General features: G+C 32.3%; 1 protein-coding gene across 1 annotated transcript in view; it reads left to right on the top strand.

Annotated features, from left to right (window-relative positions):
- The first annotated feature begins 6,842 nt into the window (after positions 1 to 6,842).
- The window catches only part of LOC143240243 (uncharacterized), a 35,055-nt gene continuing 16,545 nt past the window's right edge, over positions 6,843 to 25,352 (top strand). The window contains exons 1-2 of the mRNA XM_076482379.1: positions 6,843 to 6,951; positions 22,443 to 23,146. Of these exons, the coding sequence (XP_076338494.1) occupies positions 23,057 to 23,146 (90 nt within the window). The 5' untranslated portion in view covers positions 6,843 to 6,951; positions 22,443 to 23,056. The remainder of the gene's footprint in view (positions 6,952 to 22,442; positions 23,147 to 25,352) is intronic.

Here is a 25,352-nt window from a genome sequence, read left to right as displayed (position 1 = left end):
ATATTTGCATATTTAAACTTTTCTCTACAGTTAAAAAATTAAGAATATGACCAGTGTGAAACTTGTGTGGCACAGCAGTTAGTTTATTTACTTTAATTTTAATCAATAAATGTGATTTTCACCAAAATTGTGATGTCTGTAACCTAATCTGCATGAGAATGGTAATTTGTACACATTCTGTATAATAGCGTTTCTGAAACTGTAGTCCCACCAAACATTCCTGCGAAGATTACGTAATTACCATAAACTTGGCTAATGTATGTATTAGTGTATATATAAATTCAGGTGGTGTGCGAATACAGAGTTTGGGAAGAACTGCAATACAAGATTTTGATAACTGGTCAAATATGTCAATACTTACTCAAGAATCATCCAAAAAGATGTGCGCTTTTCCACCCTCTCCCCCAAAGGAGTAAGAAAACACGTATTTAATTATAAATAAATCTGAGAATTTATCGGAAAAAAATGAAAGTTTAATCTCGGTAGAGTAAAAACGATTAAATGAGAATTATATTTAAAGGTGATGAATACCAACATAACACTTTGCAATCTTTCACTCAATCTGCCAACACCTTGAAGACGTGTCAGAAATTACTTCTCGGAATTAAGCTGTCATATGATAAGACTTGCAGCTGGGCCTAACCTAGTGGTTAACGTTACTGCGAATACACGTTTTGTACTTCATGGCCGTGAGTGCGCTATAAGAGTGACAGTTAAATTCTACTATGCAATTAAAATAGCCGAAAGACTAACAATGGGGTGTGTTGGCTAGCTACCTTCACTCTAGTTCTATCAGTAAAAAATTAGAGGCAGCTAATGCGGATATAAATATGTGTATAATTGCGCAAGTGTAAAAACAACTACAATGAAATTGCGCGTTTCTTTGGACAATGAGATAGCTAATTTATGATTTAAATATTAAGGCAAAGTCTTGTCTCAATCAACCGTGTTGATAATAGACTTTGGACATGATTACTGAAAACTTAAGAGATTCAAACAGGTACTTACAATATTCACATACTCACCAACTTTACCATATTGTCCATGGATGATCAGCTTTAATCACTCGAACTACAGCATTTCAAATAATAAAGTAAAAAAAAAAAAAAAAATGACTTCGTTGCTTCCAAACTAGTTTTAGGCGTTTAAGATCTTCTTGTACCATTAACCTAACCTGAAAGTAAAATTTGTGTTCTAACGAATGTAGGGAGTCCCATAATCAAGGTTTATGTTTGTCCTAAATTGTAGAAAAATAATTTAAAAACGTTAAAACATACCCAAATATTCTCTAAAGACCGTGTGCTTTTGTCTTCTCACAATAATGAGCATAGCATTTATATTAGTACCTATGTATATAACCAAAACTACAGAAAATTCTTAACATCAACATGTTGATGTAGAGATGAAATGTTTATTGATTGAAGATATTTTATCTATTCTTAGTGTGTGTTTTTAAACTTATAAGAAGAGGATCCAAAGAAAGCCATTCAAAATCGGAAGACCAAAAATGTACTGAAATACATCTTAATGTCTGTTTGTTTGTTTTTTTTGGAATTTCGCACAAAGCAACTCTAGGGCTATCTGTGCTAGCCGTCCCTAATTTAGCAGTGTAAGACTAGAGGGAAGGCAGCTAGTCATCACCACCCACCGCCAACTCTTGGGCCACTCTTTTACCAACGAATAGTGGGATTGACCGTCACGTTATACGCCCCCACGGCTGGGAGGGCGAGCATGTTTAGCGCGACGCGGGCGCGAACCCGTGACCCTCGGATTACGAGTCGCACGCCTTACGCGCTTGGCCATGCCAGGCCACATCTTAATGTCAAAAGTGACTCATGCAATCTAGCGCCATGATATATATGCAAAAACGGCTCGTTTGGGTTGAGAAAATAATTTACGACATCACTGAAGAGCGAACAACGTTTCGATCTTCTTCTGTCATCGTCAGGTTCACAAAGAACGAAAGAGGTAACTGGCCGGAAGCTGACCACATGTTTGGAAGGGGTTGTGTAACTGAGAGTCGGAATGTAGAGGGCGGTGTTAGATGTTTGAATATATAATTTTATTTTATTATATTTAATATAGGTATAAAGGCGTTTCTTTATATTGGTTTATTTTGGGTTTAAGTTGTTGTATAAGTAAGGCTTCTTTAATTTTGCGTTTGTTTATGTTTGTTTCTTTATTTATTATTTGAGTGTTTTGTTTGGTTATGTTGTGTTTATTTGACTTGCAGTGTTCGAAAACGTGTGAAGGTAACTTTTTATGTTTTTTGAATCTGGTTTCCATTTTTCTACTTGTTTCTCCAATATAAAAGTCGTGGCAGTTATCACGTTGTATTTTATAAATAATGTTGGTGTGGTGTTTGTCAGTGTAGTTTTTACATAGTATAGACCTCAGTTTTGTGCCTGGTTTTTGAATAAATTTAGTATTAACTGGAATGTCATATTTTATTCCTAGTTTTTGCCAAATGTTGGTTATTTGTCTGCTGATGTCGGGAATATATGGTATGCAGCAGTATATGATTTCGTGATTTTTTGATTCGTGAGATATATTTACTTTTGTTGGTTGATTTTGCTTTATGTCTAGGTGTGTGCGAATAATGTTTTCTACGGTTTGTGGAGGAAACTTATTGATGTTGATGAAGTATTGTTTTATTTTGTCTAATTCATCGTTAATTTTATCTGGTGAGCATAGTTTTATAGCTGTGTTTATTTGGTTTCTTAGTATGTTGAGTTTTTGTTTTGTTTCATGTGCTGAGTTCCAAGGAATTTATAGTCCAGTATGGGTGATTTTTCGGTGGATTCCTGTTTTACATTGTGTAACGGTTCTTGTAATTTTGAGGTTAGGAAATGATATTTGATTGCTTTCTTCCTGTTCACATGTAAAGTTAATGTTGGGATGTATAGAGTTAATGTGATTGAAAAAATTAAGTATGTGTTCTGTAGATCTGAATCCCGTAACCGTGTCATCTACATATTTGTACCAGTATAGTGGTGGATGCAATGCTGTGTTAATTGCTTGTGTTTCAACTTGTGTTATAAAAATATTGGCTAGAACTGGTGATACTGGGTTGCCCATGCTTAGACCATTTGTTTGTATATAGTTGTGGTTGTTGAACATGAAATTTGTCTTTATCGTGGTGAATTCTATGAGGGTTGCTAATTGGTTGCTGGGAATGTCTGTAGTTGGGTTAGGGTCTCGGATATAGAGTTCTAAGGCTATCTTGCAGGCTTCAGTGGTTGGAACTTCTGTAAAGAGAGATATAACATCGAAATTGGCCATTAAGACTTTATGATTAAGTTGATTTAGATTAGACTTGAAATTAAAAGAGTCTTTGATGAATGAGCTGGCTGATGTTACATATTTGGAGAATACCCATGCTATGTATTTACCAAGATTGTAATTAAACGATTCATATGTGGACATTATTGGTCGTAATGGACTGTCTGGTTTATGAGGTTTGGGGATGCCGTGTATTTTTGGTGTGCGTGAGTCGGTTTTACGTCGGTAGGAATGAAGTGTTTGTGAAATTGTATTGGCATTTTCATTTTTAGTTGCGTCTCGTGTGTCTTTGTTGGATTTGTGTGTATTAGTTTAAATTTGTTCGTGTCTGATAGAATGTTCATTTTTTGGATGTATTCATTCGTGTTCATTATGACTTTAGCGTTACCTTTATCTGCTTTTAGAATTTTTATGTTTTTGTCTTGTTTTAGATTTTTAATGGAATTAATGTCTTTTTTTGTAAGATTGTTTTTTAGTTTTCTGTTTTGTGAAATTATGTTGATGATCTTGTGAGAAAATTCTTTGAAAAAATCGTTTTAGATGTTGTTTTTAGGTGTTTCTGGAAAATATAAATTTTTAATTTTACCTGGGAAGTTTGGCTGTTGGATGTCAGTAAAATTATCTAAGTTGTCTTCTTTCTGTTGGTTGTTTTTGGTTGTTTTCTGTAGAAAGTATCACAAGTCTCCTGGCTAGATCTTCTGAACATCTTTTGATTTCTATGGTTGGAATGTACCTAGGTGCTATTGCGAAGTTGAGTCCCATGTTAAGGACATGTCAAAACATTTTTGTTTATAAGTGGATAGGAATATCATGATTAGTAGGACAACTAGCTTCCACTAGGACGCCGTTTCTCTTGTTCTTAAAATTTTAAGAATTAGTATTGCTTTCTTTATCGCTACTAATCAGTTATCCAGCATAACAGCGCGATATGTGTACCAATTTTAAATTAAATTTTAGAAGGAAAAAACTAAAAAGTGGTTTTGCAAGGTGAAGTATACAGTTTACAAGTAAGTTTTATGGATAAAACTTTTGATCTCAAAGTTTTTGTAAATATAATTGATATAAATTCAGCACAGTTCAACACTCGCAAACCGCCACGAAATTTTTAAGTCCCACCCTAATTAAGCTTATCTAAGCGTTAGAATTTGTGTTTGAACAACTTCGAAACTATAATCGTTTCTTTTGTTATAATTTTTTTTTTTTGGGGGGGGGGGAAGCACTACCCTTACATTAGTGGAATGCAAAAGAATGATGCGACATAGAGAGATAGAATGCAACAATATTATTGATCCATCTATTGTTAGCCTTGAAAGTTCAAGTAAGGCAGCCGGTACATATATATAATATATAAAGTGGCCTTGTCAGAAAATGTTTTTATATGACATCTGCAAAATCGTAGCATGCTTCTTTTTTTTTTTTTAAAGTCATAACACGTCACTGGCTCACAATAACGTACGTGTGGAAATCACTCCATTATTACATTGCATGTTTCGAACAACTGCATGGTCAGGACTTAAAAAATTATGTTGACGCTCGACCTTTGTGCTATCCTATTTGAAAAACACAGAGCAAGAAGTTTATATTAAACAAAGGTATTACAGGTCTATCAGCAAATTAATTGTTATATTTTTTTCTGGATCAACTACCTTATCTTATAAAAGAATCGTGAAAAACGCCCAGCTTCTTAGATTTTGTAGGAGATATGCTGCTCTCACACTACGGTGGATTCGATGGACTGATGGAAATATTTTGTTTTTTTCAAAATCTGTTATGTAAATTCGAGAGATTTTGACATTTCAGCAATGAAATTAAAAAAAATCATTACTCTGTATATAATAATAATGAGTTCTACTATTATTGCTAGTCAATTGATTTGAATTTCGCGCAAAGCAACACGAGGGCTATCTGCGCTAGCCGCCCCTAATTTAGAAGTGTAAGGCAGCTAGTCATCACAACCCACCGCCAGTTTTTGGGCTACTCTTTTACCAACGAATAATGAGATTGACCGCCACTTTATAACGCCCGCACAGCTGAAAGGGCGAGTATGTTTGATGTAACGGGGATTCAAACCCGAGACCCTCAGATTAGGAGTCGAACGCCTTAACCCACATGGCCATGTCGGGCCTGCTAGTTAGTGATTAACAACCTTTTTTTTTGTAACTTTAATGCCAAAAAATTCTGGTTTTGACTTACAATTTTTTTGTAAAACATTGCATGAATATAGCAGTAAAATATATCCTTTCGTGCCTTTACAAGGTTGGTGCTTTCGAAATCCGGTTACAATGGTATAAACGGATGAAAATGGTGACTCATTTTTCCTGAGTGAAATGCCAATCCATCGCAATACGTAACTAGTCAGACTGTAACAGGTGGAATAAATTGTCTTACTTAAGAACGTTATAGCATGACGGGAGTTAATTTCGAATTTGCAACTATTTAGAGAACAGATCCAAAATGTAAAAACTCTGAGCCTTTTTTTCTCCAGTAAAATATATGACGTTACGCAATTAGCTCTTGCAGAATTAATACAGTTTTCATCGTAACATTTAATGTGCTTGATGATGTAGGGCTGATGTAGTTTAACTAATGTGTTCAAACTGTGAAGCAAAGAATTATGACGGTGTAAGAGTGATAGTCAAATCCCGCTATTCGGTCACAGAAAAGTAGCCTGTGGTGGATATTTTGTCTCCAGCCTATCATTTCAAAATTAGGAACAGCTGTGCGTAAACAGTCATTTGTATAGCTTTGAGTGAAAATTCTGAAACAAATCAGAAAAACTGATGACGTTTGTTGATATAATCAGATATCAGTTTAGATCTTTGCGTACAGTTAACTTTGGTTGTTTAAGAGCCACATCACATTGGACTATCCACTCTGTTCACCACGAAAAATTGAACCCCAAATTTTAGCGTTGTAACTCCATAGACTTACTGCTGTCCCATAGGGGGACAATAGTGTTTGCTTTGAACTTCGCCCAAAGCTACATATGAGCTATCTATCGTAGCCGTCCCTAATTTAGTAGTAGTAGGCCAGAGGGAAGGCAGTTAATCGTCACCACCCAACGCCAACTCTTGGGCTACATTTTAGCAAACAATAGTGGGATTGATTGTAACTTATAACGCCCCAACGGCTGAAAGGGGGGAGCATGTTTGGTGGAACGGAGATTCGAACCCGGGATCCTCAGATTGTGAGTTAAGGGCCCTAACAATGTCGGGCTACAATTAAGCTAGTAACTTGAAAAATCCACAAAATACTTTGAAAAATACTCATGAGGTACTTTTTAGTCTCTAACAAATAACTAAGGATAATATTTACTTATTCAAACGTCTTGGATTATTATTGCTTATAACAAAATATGTGTACTTTCAAATGATCTCAGTTCCAAGAACCATATAATACTTGTTTTTTTTTATTTAATTACATCTTAAAATTTAAATTACATGTCAGTCATATCATTCAAGGATATTTTAACGACGACAAAATTAATAAAAAGAGAGATAAGGAAAGGTAAACAGAATGGTGACCTAACATTCTTTGGCTGCTGCGCTACAAAGCCAAACCGAGATCTGTAGAAAGATAAGATAACATTTGTTTAGGGATGAGTTTCCCTCTTGCGGCCAGAACAGTAGTGGCATTGAAACTGAAAGAATGAGATAGCAAAATTTCAAAGTAAGTTAAAATATTTTAGTTTAGAAAAGTATATTTAATTTTTTATGTGATTTATACAGTTTTGACAACTGTTTTACGAGATAAAGAGCGTGTGTTGTAATTGTTCAGGGGTTTTAATGAAATGTATATACGAAGCCGCAATGGTTGGTTAGAACTTAAAGGCTCGCGCTGCCATTGTCATTGTACCAATACCATGCTACTGATAACAATAGGTCATCAAGTAAAACAATTAGTTTTTAATTAAGTGCTTAGTTTAATATTGATATTTTTGTTTTTAAGTTAAGATCTAAGGGAAATTAAGGTGCTTCAATTTGTTAAAAATCAGTGTAGAGAGTTTTTACGGTAATAAGCGAGTATGAAATAATAATGAATATTCTTAATGATATTACTCGTATCAATAACTGAAAGATGTTTACCTAATGATAAATAGTATGACCTAAAAATTACAAATGTATGTTTAGTGTTATAACCTCTGTAGTAGTATTATCATTAATTATTTATGTTCCAACTTTACTCCAGAATTAACAAGAGTTCGAATGAAATTGGTTTAGGGCATTCATAAATGTGCTTTTTTGTCATCCTGATGGGTTTTTTTTTATTATAAAAAAACTAAGTATAAAAGTTTCACTACTTCTACTGAAACGAATTTATAGTAGAAATGTATCTTATAAAACAATAAGTTGGATATAATTTTCAAGTTTTATGAATACAAAAGTGCATGTAAGAAAATGATTTAAACTAGTGATCACTACATGAATTGTATGAAATTTACACTAACAATTGGTATCATCTATTATCTTACTTGGCTAGGTATAGTAGGTGTATTTCAAGTTGCATGCAATCTTCCAACATAAAAATGTTACATCTGCAGCATATGTAGTGAATAGAGTTTTTATGAAGTGTTCTGTAACATTGTATTAACATTATAAAGGATATATAAAATGAATCTCATAATTAGAATATTACCTTGTATGACAACATGATACAATAAATAATTTTATGTTACCATTGTATTTACTGTATTACTATAAATCCATCGTACATGCAGTTGATAACCATTAATTTTGTTCAGTACTTGTAGTTGTTGCATTAATTGTAATTATTTTGAAACAAGTGCCATTTAAAATATTTTTAAAGTGTTTGTTTTTAATTCCATTATATGGGACAAAAATGTTTTTAAGATACTTAGTTTTATTGTTCATGTGAAATGTTTTTACACCTGAGAAATAATTACAGAAGCATATAATAGTCACCATGCAGAACCAGCCATATTGTGGGTTTCACATGATAAACATTAAAAATTACATTTCTCTAGTCTAATTCAGCTCACATCAGAATAGTTGTTTTTCAAACATTTTGATAGTATGAATAGTATTTTAACATTAATAAATCTGTTGTATTCCATTTGGCCTGACTAGTCCTGCTGTTGGTTGAAACTAAAAGGCCTAGTCAGCCCTGGATATTGCAGATATGGTATGGTTAACGTAACTAAGGCTGTTCATTGACAAAACTAAACTTTTAATGAAACAAATTAAAACTAGACCTTATCATTTCAATACTTATCAAACTTTCTTCTAAACTCCCTTAATATCCATTGTTAAAGCCCTGTTAAAAAATAAAACTGTGTTGTATGAAAATAACTCCTACATTGCAAAAATTTGTATTTTATGTCACCTTGTTATACTATTTCTCCATTCAGTATGAACAAAACAGATGCACTGACACAGCCAATTATCAAAATCTTAAATGTATCAATCAGATTCTCTCTTTTTCTTATATATTATTGTACACTCTTCATTTAAAAGTATATGTACTTGTATATGTCTCCATGCTTATTGTACATTTATTATTTCTTGTAAGTGTATAATATTGCAAAAAACTTTCAACAGAGTGTCTTTGTTTATGTTGTTTTTAATAAGTAAAGGCAATTTTATTAACTTATGGTACTAAATGTTGGCATTTCATTACTCTCTGGTGGACAGAGTAGGTATTGCCCATTGTGTAGGTTTGCACTAAAAATAGACAATAGATGAACATATAAAACACAACAAGTAGATTAACAACATAAACTTTATAAGTCAAGCCAAAAGTTTATTTCAATTTATGATTATACTCTCAAGGAAAATACTTTAGAAATTTCAAAATTCTATTTAAAATATTATGTGTACTTTGAAAAGATGTTAGGGTACTAATTAAATTTAACCTTGAATGATATTTATGTATTTATTAGCTGTTTTAGTAGAAATATAAAATTGCTTTTGTTACTGTATTTCCAAAACCTATGGGTTATCTTGAATGGCTAAAGGACTGTTTGTTGATGCCCAGTTTCTGCCTTAAAGTATCTTTAACTTTTAGCACAATACATTGTTTTGCTGAAAAATACATTAAATGGTATAATCATTAATCAGAATTCACATGGCAAATGTTTGTATTCATTTTATAGTTTAAGTTTTAATTAATAAAGATATAATACAAGCAAGGTATTTCATAAATTTGTTGGTATTATTTAATTAATTAATGTTATGCTGTACCACCCATTTCCTTACAGTTATATCTTCAAGTTTACATGTGTAAAGCTAAATATACTGTCTGTTTTCTTTTTGTTTGTTTTTATTTACTAATTAAAATTTCTTGTGTTAAGTACTTGTACAAAGTTTGTACATTTTTAATTTGAAAAAGAACAATAGTGTTGCACTTTGCTCAACCTGCAAATTGAGACCATTCTCTGCTCAGGCTCTTTTGTCTCTTATTTAATATGCATTAAAATACTTTTATCAGAGTTTCTTGCTAAATTAGAAAGACAGCAGTTTTATAATCACTATCAGGACCTTTACAGTTAGTTGTTCACTGAAACTATTGCATTCTGAAGTAATTCAAAGAATGAAAGGCTGCATGATGGTGTTGTGTTTAGGTGTAATTAAACCTTGAAACTGCCAGTATTTTGTGATACACCATAATTATAGAACTGAGATAAAAATAGACAGTTAAACATTTAAACATTTCACAAACACTTATTAAGACCGTGAGTTTGAAATCATGGGAGTTTGAAATCATGGTTATGACAATTTAAGTATTTATGAAACGTATAGTTATCTCTGTCTTCCTCAACTCTGTAATGTTTAGGTGTAGTTTTGTGATAAAAAATTATTCTACTCAACATAGATTTAAATATCTTATAAAAGTATGTAACAACATTTTTTTTAATAAACATTGTACAAACATATGTGCTGTTAACAAGTGTCATTATTAACAAATGTTTCACATCTGAATATTTTCATTTTAAAAGTTATAATATTTGTACTGGATCATTGTTGGGATTGTTGTTTTAGTTCTTTGTAATTAATATAGGTTTCTCACTAAATAACAAACTTCTACAAAACTTCAGTATCTGTACCTCATGCATTCTGCTAGTTAATTGTTACATGTATGTGTTATTATTGAATTATTCACCTGTTGTGTGTGTGCAGATGTGTTTGTTTAGTGGGAATGGGATTCAGGTTGAGGTATCTATCTGTGTTTTTTTTGTATTTTTCAAAGTGTGGATGTGAAAGACTTTTCAAAATATTTTAAAATACCAATTCAGTAAGTGGCTTTAGTTGTTTAAGGGAAAAAAAAACAACAGCTAATTTTACAAGAGTTTCATTGAGGGTTAATTTTGGAATAAAATTTCGTCACATAAATTCTTGGCCTAGCAAATTCATAAAGATTCCTCTTAAATTATTGAAAATTATTTTCTTATACTGCTTATTCTAATGAAAAAGAATACAGTTTGAATTTCTATTCTGTTCATATATTTTTGAATGACCTCAACATTAAATAAAAAATAATACAAATACCATATTTGGCACCAAATTTTCAGATAAGATAGTTGCAGTGCCTAATGTGAAAATAAAAAAATCCATAATCAATTTATAGCAAGTAAATTATCTAACTGAACATTACAGGGAAACATGTTTCAAAAGCAAAGGAAAATCATGATAAATCATTGTAATTGACTCACTATATGAAGTTAATTTATATCTCTCACTAAGTATATGAGATGTAAACATCTTGAAGCTTTATCACTCTTTAGGAAGAAGATGAACATTTACCCCCTGGATCTCTAGAGTTTACAGTTTGTAATGTTAGACTGTAGTTATTCTTATCCATCTTCTGAGACAAGAAAAAAAATATACCAGCAGCATCTAATCAATAGAATTCTCGTTAATCTAGTGTGACTTTCAACCTAAAATCACTATACAAAGCTCTAAGACCATAAAGAAAAGAAAAAAAAGTATATAGGAACTGACATGTAAATCTTGAAGGATACATTTTTAATTAATGTTTTCTAATTCCCTTGGCTGCTTTAAGTGCTGATACCTAATCCTCTTACACTTCAAAGCTTTAACATTTTTCAGTTAATTACAACCTTCTGCTCATAATGTACTAATCTGACTTGTCTTTGCTAACAAAGAGAGATTAAGTTGTGTGTGTATGCATTAGTTGCATTGGATGTAATGTCAGTAAGTAAATGTAACATAAATGCAACTTTTGTGATTTGTATGAGTAATATATAGATATAATATAGAAATAAAACATCTGTGATTATTACAACATCATATAATAAAGGGCTTTATTGCTGCAATAGTTCACTAGATAGTGATGCTCATAAAAAGTAATTTTGCAGTATATTAACTTTCCAGCTGTTATTTGATAGGTAGCAGAAGATTTACTTAAGATATCAATTGTGAAAAAAATAGTAAAACTCACTGAGTTGATGTAAAATGAAGTAACAAGACTGAACAAAAGTGAACTACAGTGTTTATACTTATTTTAGAATATTGTGGATTGTCACCCTGAAAACTTTTCATAACTAACTCTTCTAGATCCTATTCTAAACTATGTTTAATAACACCTTAATATGTCAAGGAACCTTACATTTACACTGAATGACTTGTGACATACATGTGACTGGTCATTATTTTCATGATATAGGTGTGGCTGTAACCTATAAATATCGCTTGAACAACCACTGAAGGTTACTGCTTGTTGGCATTCTTACACTATGCATAATGAGTATTATTTTTGCAAAAACAACAGAAGTAGCTTAGGACAGAAGGAGTTTAATGGCATTCGTGACCACATTGTGTGAAACTGGCATGTATACAGAACAAAGTATAAATATAATATCCCAAAAAGATAGAAATATATGGTAGTTTATTAAGTACTGAGGTATTATTTCAGTACTTATAGTTCAGTAGATAAGGAAGCTACTAAAAAGTCATGTCATCTTAATGAGTAGGAATGCTACTCTACAGTGTGGTTTCAGAACATTTTCTTATGTGGTTATTTAATAGGCAGGAATTATGTTATTTCAATACCTGTTATATTTAGTAGATAGAGGATTATATTTGTTGTTATATCAGCATCTTTTGTCATATTTTAATAAGAATATATTGTACTGCATTCTGATATTTTAATATTCCATGTCATAGCTTAGTAACATATATGTTATGCTGATTGTTTATTAAATAATGTTACCATAAGTCAACAGCATTTGTTGATTTTATGATGACAGTGATGTAATAAGAACAGTATTTTGTTACAAATGATTAGTGTTTTTTTGTTTTTATTTATACGTCATACTAACATACATTATTTTCCAAGGTTTAGTACATGCATATTGTAATAGTGCGTGTTGTTTTAGCACATAAAGCCCATCATTATACGGAAAATTACAAACAATCCAACTTGAATCAGTTATTTATATCCAAGGTCAACAATGAAGATAAAAACGAATCGGGAAGTTATGGTTCAGGTTGTGGTTTGCGTGTATCAAGGTGGTTAGTGATTACATAATACAAAATAAAAACAAAAAGTTAAAGGTGTGACTAGCGTAGTCCAGATTTGTCTAGCTCAGCACTAACTTTGTTTTTTCCAATTATATTGAAAGTGTGGTGGTGACGTCATTCCAGTCTCTCAGAAACAATAGTGGAAGATTTCAGTAAAAATTGGCTTCAAAAACAAATATTACAAACCAGTACATAAAGAAACCATAACATGCTCTATCACAATATAGTCTTGTAATTATTACAGCATTCTCTTTATATTAGCTATACGTTACGTAAAGAAATGCGTAACAAGCATTATCAAATGGGAGCCTTCAGATGTTTATTGTTTAGTAATGAACGTCTTCAGTTACTGTAAACATGTTACATGAAGAAATCCTTTCTTTAAACTCTTGAGTTGCAGGGCCAGGCGTGGTCCTGAAAAATAACGTGCCCGAGATGTTAATTTCATGGTTTATAGGTCGAATTTGGTTATATTAGAAACGCGTTCTGCCCATTAGGACCGTGGGTGCGATATAATAATAATGACCAAAGCCCACTCGTCGGTCAGATGAGAGTTCAAATTGTTTGCTGTTGGTTAATTGCCTTTCTCCTAGTTGTTCCAAATTTGGGACAGTTATATACAAACAGTTATTTTTTGTAGGTTTGTGAGATAAAAAAAATCGTCATGTTAATGACTCACGTGATATAAGCTGTGACTTGTTATGTAAACTTTTTCTGTGATTTTTTTCAGATTGTTGGATTCTATTTACAGGCGTTAATGGTCCACATGGTGCGAACTGCAGTGTGTTAAATAAATTAATCATTTTAACCAAGCTGTTAGATTCTGTTATCACGTTGATGATTCACACAGTGTAAACCACAGTGAATTAAACATTTTTTTTTTTTTTTCCAAGTTTCCAGGTTGTGTTATTACGTTCATGATTCGTTCAGCGTCAACTGTCGTGAGCTCTTTGGAGTTTTTAAGTTCTGCTGAGTTGGGTTGTTATTTCTTTTCGAATGCTTTTAGGAGTTATTTGTATGTGATTTATGCATTACTGAATGTTGCATCGTCACAAAACTAAGTTATATGTGTATGATTTATTAACTTGTTTCGTGTAGTTTTACAATTAATCTGTTACATATCTATATAATATCAAAGTCGTTTTACCCAGGTTAAGCGTAGCATCTAACACAACCTTTGTGTATGGAGTGTATTATATTTTGAATAGTATTACGTACGTATAAGAACTGTTCGTTTTTTTTTTTTTTATTTCACAGATAAGAAGCATTTTCCTCCTCAGTACGGGGAGATTATAAATAAATCCTCCATATTTGAATTCATTACATGTTCAAAACTACTTGTCGTAAGGGGTTTCTTTGTGTTTGAATTTCGCGTAAAGCTACACGAGGGCTATCTGCACTAGCCGTCCCTAATTTAGCAGTGTAAGACTAGAGGGAAGGCAGCTACTCATCATCACCCACCGCCAACTCTTGGGCTACTCTTTTACCAACGAATAATGAGATTGACACTCACATTATAACCTCCCAACAGCTGAAAGGGTGAGCATGTTTGATGTGATAGGGACTCGAACCCGTAACCCTTAGAATACGAGTCGAGCACCTTAACCACCTAGCCATGGTCGTAAGGAGTACAGACATATTTTATTCAGGCAACTTTTATCATAATTACAGTATTTTTAGAAACTGTTGCAGAAGGTGTTTAGTGTGTGTTCTGCCATTTTCAACCAGTAAATTAATTCTATACGTAATTGAAGCTACCTCAGATATCTTTTCTAGATAGCATTCGTTGGTGTTAGTAATATATCCTATATACTGAAGTGCATTTAATTCAAATCACCAGTCTTGTAACGTTGAAACAAAAAAGTAACGCCATATTGTGAGAAATACGACTTAGAGATATACTGTATTTATAATATATATTATAATATAAATACGATTTATAGATATATTGTATTTATAATATGTACTATAATATAAATACGATTGAGAGGTATACTGTGCTTATAATATATATTATAATAAAATACGATTTAGAGATGTACTGTATTTATAATATATATTAAATATAAATATGATTCAGAGATATACTGTATTTATAATATATATTATAAATACGATTTATAGATATATTGTATTTATAATATGTACTATAATATAAATACGATTTAGAGATATACTGTGTTTATAATATATATTATAAATACGATTTAGAGATATACATTGTTTATAATATGTATTATAATATAAATACGAATTAGAGATATACTGTATTTATAATAAAAATACGATTTAGGGATATACTCTATTTTGAAACACAGCCATGAGGTATTTCACTGTGTGTTTGGTTAAATTTTGTCCCCCAAGGGAACTAGATTCAGTGATATAATTCCATTAAAATATGTTTTCTTTACAATCGATGTAACTTTGTTTTATTACTAATGTACTTAATGGGGTATGCAATAGCATGTATATTGTATTTCTTGACGTATATAACACCAACAATATTGCGTTAACCATAATGTTATCTGGTACGTTAAACAGATGGTTGTGTTACGATTTCTAAGAAATTACGAACTTCTTTGAAATTAAGCATTCCTGAAGTTTGTTTTTATTCATTTAGTGTAGTTTTATCACAATCTCCTGAGCTGCTTCCATTGGTCATTGTTTTTAATATTGAGAAAAGCTCCTATTGGCATAGTGGTAAGTATGAAGCCTTATAATGCTGAAAACAGGGTTTTCATATCCGTCGTGAACAAAGCACATATAATTCATTGTGTGGCCTACAAACAGACTAAAAAATTGTAGAAAACCTAATGGTGTTAAAGATGACCAAAAAGAATATAAGGATAACTGTTGTGTCACAGCTGTACTGATGATTTCTATATCAAGCGAAACGCATCATTGGGAATGGATGTGATGGACAAAGAGTTGCTGAAATATTTTATACAATCTTCACCAAAGAAATAAAAAATGCAGTGTTTTTATATAAAAAATATTTCAGAAATGTAGGAGGGAAATTACAATTGTGGAGAGCCCATGGTGTATTTGACTAAAGAAATGTGCACCCATTATGGGCAAGGTGCTGGGCTCGCATTAGGATTATAAAAGGTATTGGGACCTGGATTAAATTTTATCCGTTCTCCTGCGTTTCCTGAGAGTAATATTCCTAATTTCGATACATTTTTAATAAATTGAAAACTGGGGATACCTACTCCCTCCTTTGCCACGGCAATGTCGTAGATTATTAAAATGAATTTGATCATTACAAAATGTGATCAACATATGACCTTTGAAGGTACAGTTTATATCAAACACGCATGATTTGACGAACCGTAGTTATTACGACTTTCAGAATTATTACAGGTGTTACACATATGTATATTTGGAACTTTTTATTTACGAGCCAAGTTATGGTCAAAGTCCAACAAGTAGAACTAATTCTTATTGTTTTGATTTTAAACACATCTTGGTGCGGGAACTCGCTACAGCTTATCAGAACATTTAGAAATTGAACATTTCTTCCATTTGACTGATAAACTGACTTAGAAGGATGAGCATAGGTAATTGGTTGTTGTTTAGGTGTGCAGAAGGAAACGGAGGGAAGTGTCAATGTATAGTTGGTCCAGCATCATAATTTCAGTCCTAACAAAGAATGGATAAACTAAAACAATGGATGAATTCTCTTATATTTTTTACTGTTTCCAATCAAATTAAACACACCACACACACACACACAAACACGAGAAAAAACGTCTAGAAGTAATATTGATTTTATTTTACGTTTTGTATTTAAACCACATTGAAAGCTACCATTTCTGGTAAATAGGCAAGTTTTCTTATTCAAGACCTATTTATAAGCTTAAATCTATTATTAGAAATTTTATACAGGAAAAACAAACGAAGGGTCATATTTGGGCCCCGTATGTTTACTAATAGGATATTAATAGAAATCATTCCTTCAATTATGGGTTAAGGAGTTTGATTTGTAATCTGAGGGTCGCGGGTTCGAATACCCGTCACACCAAACATGCCTGTCCTTTCAGCTGTGGGGGCGTTATACTGTGACTGTCAATCCCATTATTCGTTGGTAAAAGAGCAGCCCAAGAGTTGACGGCGGTTGGTGATAACTAGCTGCCTTCCCTCTAGTCTTACACTGCAAAATTAGGGACGGCTAGCGGAGATAGCCCTCATGTAGCTTTGCGCGAAATTAAAAACAAAACAAACAAACGCTTTCAATTTCCATAGTGTTCAAATCTACATTAATAATTAGATGACACACGAAGAAAAGTGAAGAAAGGTATAATAATTAAATCCTTAAAGTTATTATTAACCAGATGCAGGTTCACCCCTACACGAGGCTTAAGTCGCAATCGTAATGTACCACGTGACTGCAGCTAAAGCGTATGTAAATTGTAATAACGACATCAGTGAAATACTATTTTGTTGTGATGATGGTTCGTAACAACAATTAAACGACAGTGAGGCTAAAATTTTTGTCAATAAAAGTTATTTTATTTATATTCTCCTTTAGCTGTTCATACTTATTTTTTATTCATTAATTTATATTTGGGAAATAAGTAAATATTGTTTATCATTCCTATAGCCATCACAATACTCAAATAAGTATAATAATAAAAATAGATAAAAAACTCTTGATAATACGGTATCATATCTACAAAATATAACAATAAAACACTAGTGTAGATCGAAAATGTGTTCCTATTGTTCTTTGTGATAAGATGATATAACACCCACAAAAACATAATAATAAAATACTAATGTATAGATGTAAAATTGTGATAAGATCGCAGCATACATACAAAGATGTGATAATAGAACGTACTAATCTGTGGTTAAAATTAATTTTCTGGTTGGATTGTTACTTAATGTTTGACATCGTTTTGTATTTAATAGCAATTATGACAGGTAATTGTTATACGTTACAGAAATATAGAACATGTACCCGGGGAGGGGAAAAACATATGTGGCTCTAATGGAAACACAACCGTGAAATGTTTTCCAAAGAGAACTTGTTTGAGGAAAACGTCACGACTACATTAGTTAATAAGTTCGTTGGTAGTTCATTACGTCTTCAAAGAAGCATTCGCCATACTTTGTTTAGATGATCTGGCGTTTTCTTATGTAGGATTGCTCAGTGATGTTGATTCGCCACAAATGTAGGTGTTGGATACTAACATGAGCACTAGAAGTAATATTTCAAAAATATTAGAGATTTTTTTAAAGCAAGAATATTTATGTCATTCACAATGAGAAGCTGCGCAAGTTATGTTACATGACATACTATTTAAAATAAGTGTTTTTAGAAATATTCTACAAATTTTTGTTGTAAATTGTGTTAAATTATATACAACGTTAACGTATGCCCATCAGTGGCAAAGCGGCATGTCTGCGGAAACCGGATTCAATGTCCATGGTGGGCAGAGCACAAATAACCCATTATGTATCCTTACGCTCAAATTCAAACAAACGTTAAAATATATTGCATATATCCGTACAAATGACATTAGTAATATCTGTGTTATTTAAAAGAGATGTGTGTTAATTTTATACAGTTAACATTAATTCTCTACTCGGTTATATGATTTTTATTTCTACATAAGCCTTTGTTTCTCGTCTTACTGACATTTTACGTATGTGTGTATAGATTTGAACGTTTACCAATGACCTACATATGAAGGCATTAATCAAGGACTTTGAACTTTGCTTGGCCCAGTAGTTCAGATTCTTCCTTTGTATTGTGAGAGTGGATACGGTGGAGCCGAATGTTTTTTAATGAACTGACACGCGAAAAAAACTTCACTTGTTAGGCTGTAACATCAGCGGGTAACCTATTTTCATTGTGGCTGTTAACACATAATCCTCCTGGCAAAGAAAAGGTCGTTGAATTCATAGTTTTTGTCTTGTTTTTTTTACAATGTCAAAATACGGATTGAAAAGCACCTGCTATCTTTAAAACGGTGAGAACGTCACCGCAGAGTAGAAGGATTGTTAAGAGGAGCAACTGGAAGGATCTACCGTTGTTATTTTTCATGACTATATTTAGATACTAAGTACAGGACTTACTAAATACAGAATTTATAAAAGATGAATATACAAAAACAGTTTATCTACTTGTCTAAGTTTTTGCCTATTTTCTCCACCTATAACCTCTTTTAATACGAAGGAGTGGCTGGCGCAGACCAGTTTTCAGAATAACCTAAGCAACCACATTCTATCTTAACAAGAAACATGATATGTCATTAGACATTACTGCCTATATTGGCCCGGCATGGTCAGGTGGGTTAAGGCGTTCGACTAGTAATCTGAGGGTCGCGGGTTGGAATCCCCATCACACCAAACATGCTCTCCCTTTCAGCCGTGGGGGCGTTATAATGTTACGATCAATCCCAGTATTCGTTGGTAAAAGAGTAGTCCAAAAATTGGCGGTGGGTGGTGATGACTAGCTGCCTTCCCTCTAGTCTTACACTTCTAAATTAGGGACGGCTAGCGCAGATAGCCCTTGTGAAGCTTTGCGCGAAATTAAAAAACAAAACAAAAATTACTGCCTATATTGTCACCAGAGAACTGCATCTTCTGTCAGTAACACAGTTACCAGGACAAATCATTAGCCATATATATATATATATTATACTTTTTTCGGAAAAAAACAACAAAAACATTCTTGTTTATTTACATATTATAGTGTTTATTTGGTGCAGTTATCGTGAGCAGTATTTCGCAATATTTATAGTTGACGCAACTGGGATGAATGATAATTGATACTGGTATACCTACATTTTTCCCACCATGGTTAAACAAGAACGCCGGAGACTTTTTTGTTTTTCTTTAGCTTGACCATTCCGATAGCGAGTTTGCATATAAAACGTATGGGTTAGCCCTGTTATGAAAGGTTATTACAAGATGAAAAAAAAAATAGGTATTACCTTACAAGAACTGAATTGTGCTTCTAATAAAATTAAAGGGCGTTAGTGATTCATTGATGAAGGAATGAATCTCGTCTTTTAAATTATCAGTTGTTGATGGCGCTCAAACTGAAAAAAGTTCTAAAGAGATCAGAACTACCATAGTTTTAAATGAACAGTTAGATTTAAGCATGACGTAAAAAGAAAATATTAAAAAGGTGAACGTTTTCTTTTTTTACTATCTACTTTGGTTCAGTAGATCAACAGAGTATGAGACATGAGTAGGGTGCATAATATACTAATTGTAGATTAGTTTAATCCATTTGTTTGATTGCATGGCTTGTTCTTTATCTTCATAAGCCACACTCTCTGGAAAAAAAACGGCTATTTTTGTCATATTTGCCAACAACACTTTCGTAGATCAAGTTTGATATAGTGTCTAACGTTTGTTTCAGCATGAGAAAATGCTGAGAAAAAAAGAAAAACGTCTCGCCAATTTTTATACGATAGTTTGTTCACAAAAACCAGATTATCCTGGTTATACAACCAGAATAAGTTTGGATTTTATATTGTTGTATTTAAAGTACTTTGTGAGACTAGTTAAAATTAAATTTGTGCTTTTAAAACATGCATGTAAAGAAAAGAAATTGCAACATAATTTTCTTAAAAAGCTCTGGAGGGCTTTGTTAAAATTCGAGGTTTGATCCTTGCAGTGGTCACATCACAAATTAAATATTGTGCATCTTTGTGCATAAGAACAAAAGAGAAAACGAACTTTTGGTATAGTTTCATCGACTTTCTTCTGGTAAAGAAACTCTTGTATCGTTTGTTCACGTATTCCTTGTTCGGGTTTAAATTCTATATCAGCCTTTTTCATGGACGTTAACTTCTGACTAGTGGCAGTAAGCTTGCCGTAAACAAAAGCAATACGTTAATCAACACTCCAGGTTCAGCTTACACATATAACGTAACTATACCTCCAGCTGATATCAGCAGAATTTGAGGTGTATTACTAGCGTGTATTGTTAAGGGCATAATTAACCAGCATGTATTATTTAAGTATATATACCGAGCATCTACCGCTAAAGTTATAACTAATATATCCATTATGTACTGATAACGTTATAACTTTATATCCAGCATTTACTGGCAAAATTGTATCTATATTCAGCATGTATCAGTAAGTCTCGAAATAAATATATTTTAAATATACCGGTATGGTTGTATCTGTATAATGTTGTTTCTTTATGTTACTCACTCGAAGTATTGCCTTTAATATTATGGCTTTTACAACATCATAAAATTTAAGTAGTTTTAATGATTTTCAAGTTCAGTTCAAATATTATGTTGAGAATGGAACTCGAGATGTTTTAACCTTCCTCTTGACGTATGTCCATCAAGGATGCCGTCACGACAGCGACGTAAGCACGTTCTGCACGAATACAGTTGTCTACAAGAATTTCTACACGCTGTATGTCACGGCGGTTTATCGTCGTCCTCAGCCATTGTAAGGGAGAATTCCTTCTCGTGCGGCCTACTAGCGCTCCCAGGAAGGGTGAGAAGAGGAAACTGTGCGATACGGGTCACTTGAGCTTGATTAGAATACTACTTACAGCATTGTTCTCGTACCATATAGAACTTCGTGTGGTGTTAGATCTCACACAGGTAATTTCAATGAAGAATTCACAAGCTGTCATTTTCTGATTGGAGTAGTTAGAATTTCGAGCTACAAAATACAAGATTGAATTTTAAGTGTTGTGGAAGATGTTGCATGTAAGAATACTGTAGACGTTTAATGCAGCATTGTTGAACATTTATGCAGGTAAGAACACTGGAGAATATTTTTACTGTAGTGTTGTTAAACATCTGTGCAGTTAAAACATGGTAGAGGGCCATGTGAAAGCTCTGTGCATGTAAGAATACTGTAGACGAATTCTGCAGCGTTGCTGAACAGTTGTGTAGGTAAAAACACTGGAGAAATTTATTGTTGCATAACATCTGTGCAGATAAAAACATTGGAACATTTTAGTGTTGTTGGAAATTTGTGTAGGTGAGAATGCTGAAGAGAAATGTGATTATGGAATTAGATTTTGATGAGCATGCAAGCTGTCTGTCTGTCAGAACATAGACACAAAATGGAAAGTGAAAAGTGTGACAAATGCTGCAAGGGTATCTTGTAGTGTGATGAGCTAAATCACTATACTAGTATGTAAAGAGTTCTGTTGCACTTTTTTGTATCACCTGTTGCTAGAAAGAAATGTTGAATTATTGTTGTGTAGAGAGTTGTGTCACTGTTTGTATCATTTGTAGTCATAATTATGTCAAATCAGCAATATTATTGCATAGAGAATTATTCTGTACTCTTTATATCTATAGAGAGAGGGGTATGTTGAATCACAGTAATAGTGTTAAGAAGAGAATTGTGTTGTAATGTATATGTTATATATAGATAAAGGGTTATCTTGAATTACAGTAATAGTGCTAGGTAGAGTCATGTTATACTGTTTGTTTCATTTATAGGTAAAGATTTATGTTGCAATACCTCTGCCATCTTTGAATAGAAAATTTTGTTCTATAAGTTGTAACATGATGGTCCTCATGTTATTTGAGTAAGTTTAACTATGTATTATATATTATTTGTGAGTGTATGGTATTACTAATGAAGTTTTTCTTGTATTGTTACACATCTAAATTGTAGTAGCAAAAATGAGTAAGGTTGTTCTTACATTCATTACAGATCTAGTACCATACAGCATGTGTGTCAAAGTGTGTCGTAACTCAGACTAAGATGCTGTATCATAACTCGGACTAAGATGATGTGATAGAAGGGACCATGGCAACAGATCAGCAACAACTCAAACTCACTGCAACCAGCAGTAGTCCATTTTCTCGCTCTAAAAGTCTACGACTTCCATCAAGAAAGAAACAGAATGATAATTCTATTAATTCTCTCACTCGACATAGCAGCATTCGATTGCCAAAGTCTGCTACTTTGCCAAACACAAGTGCCAATAATGATCAGGGAACAGCAGCTAGTAAAAAGAAAGTAAAGCCTCTCTATGTATTCCATAAACCTATTCCTCCACCTAAGCCAAAGTTGAATATTGTTACAGTAAACAAGGATGTAGATGATGGTACAACAAGCAACAGAGCTTTCAAAACTGTGTATAATCGAGCCATCAGTGCTGAAGACTTACGAAAACAGGTAAAGAATGTATCTGTGAAAGTTGTGGATGAAGATTCCATGAATATCTCTACGTGCAGTTTGCCTGCTGAAACTCCTGATAGTTGCTCAGTTTCTCCAACTTCACAAGGTCCCCGAACAATGTTCATAGTGAACGAAACAATTCCATGAGAGGAGACGTGGCTAAAGGTGCTAAAGAGACTCAAGACTTGAAACCACATTTGAAGAGGTTAACAGAAGAACATGAAAAACTCCAGGTAAAAAATAGACTAAAATTTTATGAGTAGCATAACCATAAATTGTTTAAACTGTTGTTATATCTTTGCAAATAAATGGGCAACATGGTAGTGAACCATTTAAAATGAGGAAAATCGAAAGCTATTTAAAATATCTTAAGTTGTACTTAATAAAGAAGATAGGAAATATAAATAATTAATTAAAATGGTTGTCTTAAGTTGTACAGTGAAAGTAAGCAGAAGAAACATGGAAAAAGTGTGATAAGTTTGTTTTATACCCAGCAAAAGTGAATAACTGTCATGATTTTAAAATTACCTGACTTTTAGTAGTCTTAATTATTGTTACTTTTCAGGTTTTAAAGAAGTACATGAATTATAATTGGATTTATTGTTCAAATGATAAGAGGCAGTCAATTTTTAAATGTTAAGGTGTAATCTAAAAATGTTAAGCTTATATTAAATTATTTCGTTGTTAATGTAAGTGTACTGATGATAAAAGATCAACTGAAAGTTTCACTGGCAGAGTTATTAAATGTTATACATGTTTCAATTAATTAGAACATAACATCAAGCTTTGTCATAAATTCAAATTTTATGAACCATTTTGGCATAGGGCAATGAAATGGGATTAATGTAATCGGTTTGTTTCTATATTTGATGCTTGTGCTGTAAACACAACTCAAAAAGTTCCAATGAAATTTTATTTAGTGGTTACAGGAAATGATCATTAATCCTCTTGGCATTCATGATAAAGTAAGCACATTGTGCTTACTGATCCTAATACTGATTATGTACAAATGTCTATGAAATAATGAATAAAGAAATATTAACACTCTTATGTTACATTATTTATGAAGTCTGTTTCATAAGAAGTGTATAGTATTGGTAAGAAAATGGGATAATTAATTCATTTAAGTATTTATACTTTTTTCTACAGTTTTTTAATTGTCTTTGATTCTATTCTAGATGTAGTTAGAAAATTTGTTCTTTGAGGGAAATACACACACACACACACACAAAGTAAAGAGAATATTAACACTGAAGAGTTAAGTTAAATAAAACAAAATCAAAAGGAAAGACTACGTTAAAAACAGTAAATCTAAACCTCTGACTAATGTTTGTTATGAACAAAAACAAGCTGAAATAAAAAAAAATGCTACACCAGTTGAAAGGATCCTTAGAGTACAGGCTATAATGTGGGATATAAAATGTACCCTATGTTTTGGAGGCAGTTGTAGAAGTAGGACCTACATTGTGGTGGGGATACACCATCTATCAGTCTTAAACTCATTTGCCAGTTTCACATAAAGAAATAGAATTTAGAAATAGAAATTAAGAGAGTAAGATGTGGGTGCTCATGCCCACAATATCCCACATCTATATCACCCTTCACTATCTGCAGACTGTTCTCCAGAGTAAAGAAGAAGAAAAAAAATTAAAATTAGGTACTACTGTTTAGGGGTTAGTAAGTTAAATAAACTTACCTCTTGAAGTTAGCATTTCAGCCCCTATTATGGTTGTAAGGCATTAATTAGTAGTCCAGTAGATGTGTTATGCTAGTATGAAGGGTCCCAACCAGTTATCTAGTATAACTTCAAATCCACACTCATAAAGTCTACCATAATTTTCATACTCTGAACAAGCCTTTATGTACAGTTAAGTGTTCATTCCCATAAAGCAGTACCAAGTTGTTTAATGACCTTATTCACAACTAAAAATAGTTATCAGAAATTTTTAGTAAAACTTTTTTAATTTTTATTTCTTTTTATTTATTTAATACATTCTTTTACTTATTATTATTTTAATAATTTTATTTAAAGTTTCTTTATTAAGAATATTATTTAATATTCATTTTTGTATCAATATTTCAACATTAGTAATAAAATATTGTAATTTTTTACACTTTTTACAAAATTGAAATAATTGTGAAGTTATAAACAGAAGGGTATGATACATTACTATAAAAAAAGGACAAATCATATATTGGAAAAGCAAAATATTTTTTATGTCAAAAATATTTATATTCATATTCTCATCAATTATTTTAACTTCTGTATCTAAATAATGTGCTTCCATATTAGATATTGAAGTATTATCAATTTCTAATTCTATTGGATAAAATGTGTTAACATTATTTATTTCAGAATTATTTATACTAATTAAATCATCTATATATCTGTACGTTAAGGCAAGAATATCTTGGTTTATGTAGTTTTCAATAAACCTG

The sequence above is a fragment of the Tachypleus tridentatus genome, chromosome 13, assembly GCF_004210375.1.
Source record: "Tachypleus tridentatus isolate NWPU-2018 chromosome 13, ASM421037v1, whole genome shotgun sequence".
Lineage (NCBI taxonomy): Eukaryota > Metazoa > Arthropoda > Merostomata > Xiphosura > Limulidae > Tachypleus > Tachypleus tridentatus.
The sequence above is the reverse complement of the archived record's forward strand: the minus strand, read 5'-3'. Positions and strand labels throughout refer to the sequence as shown.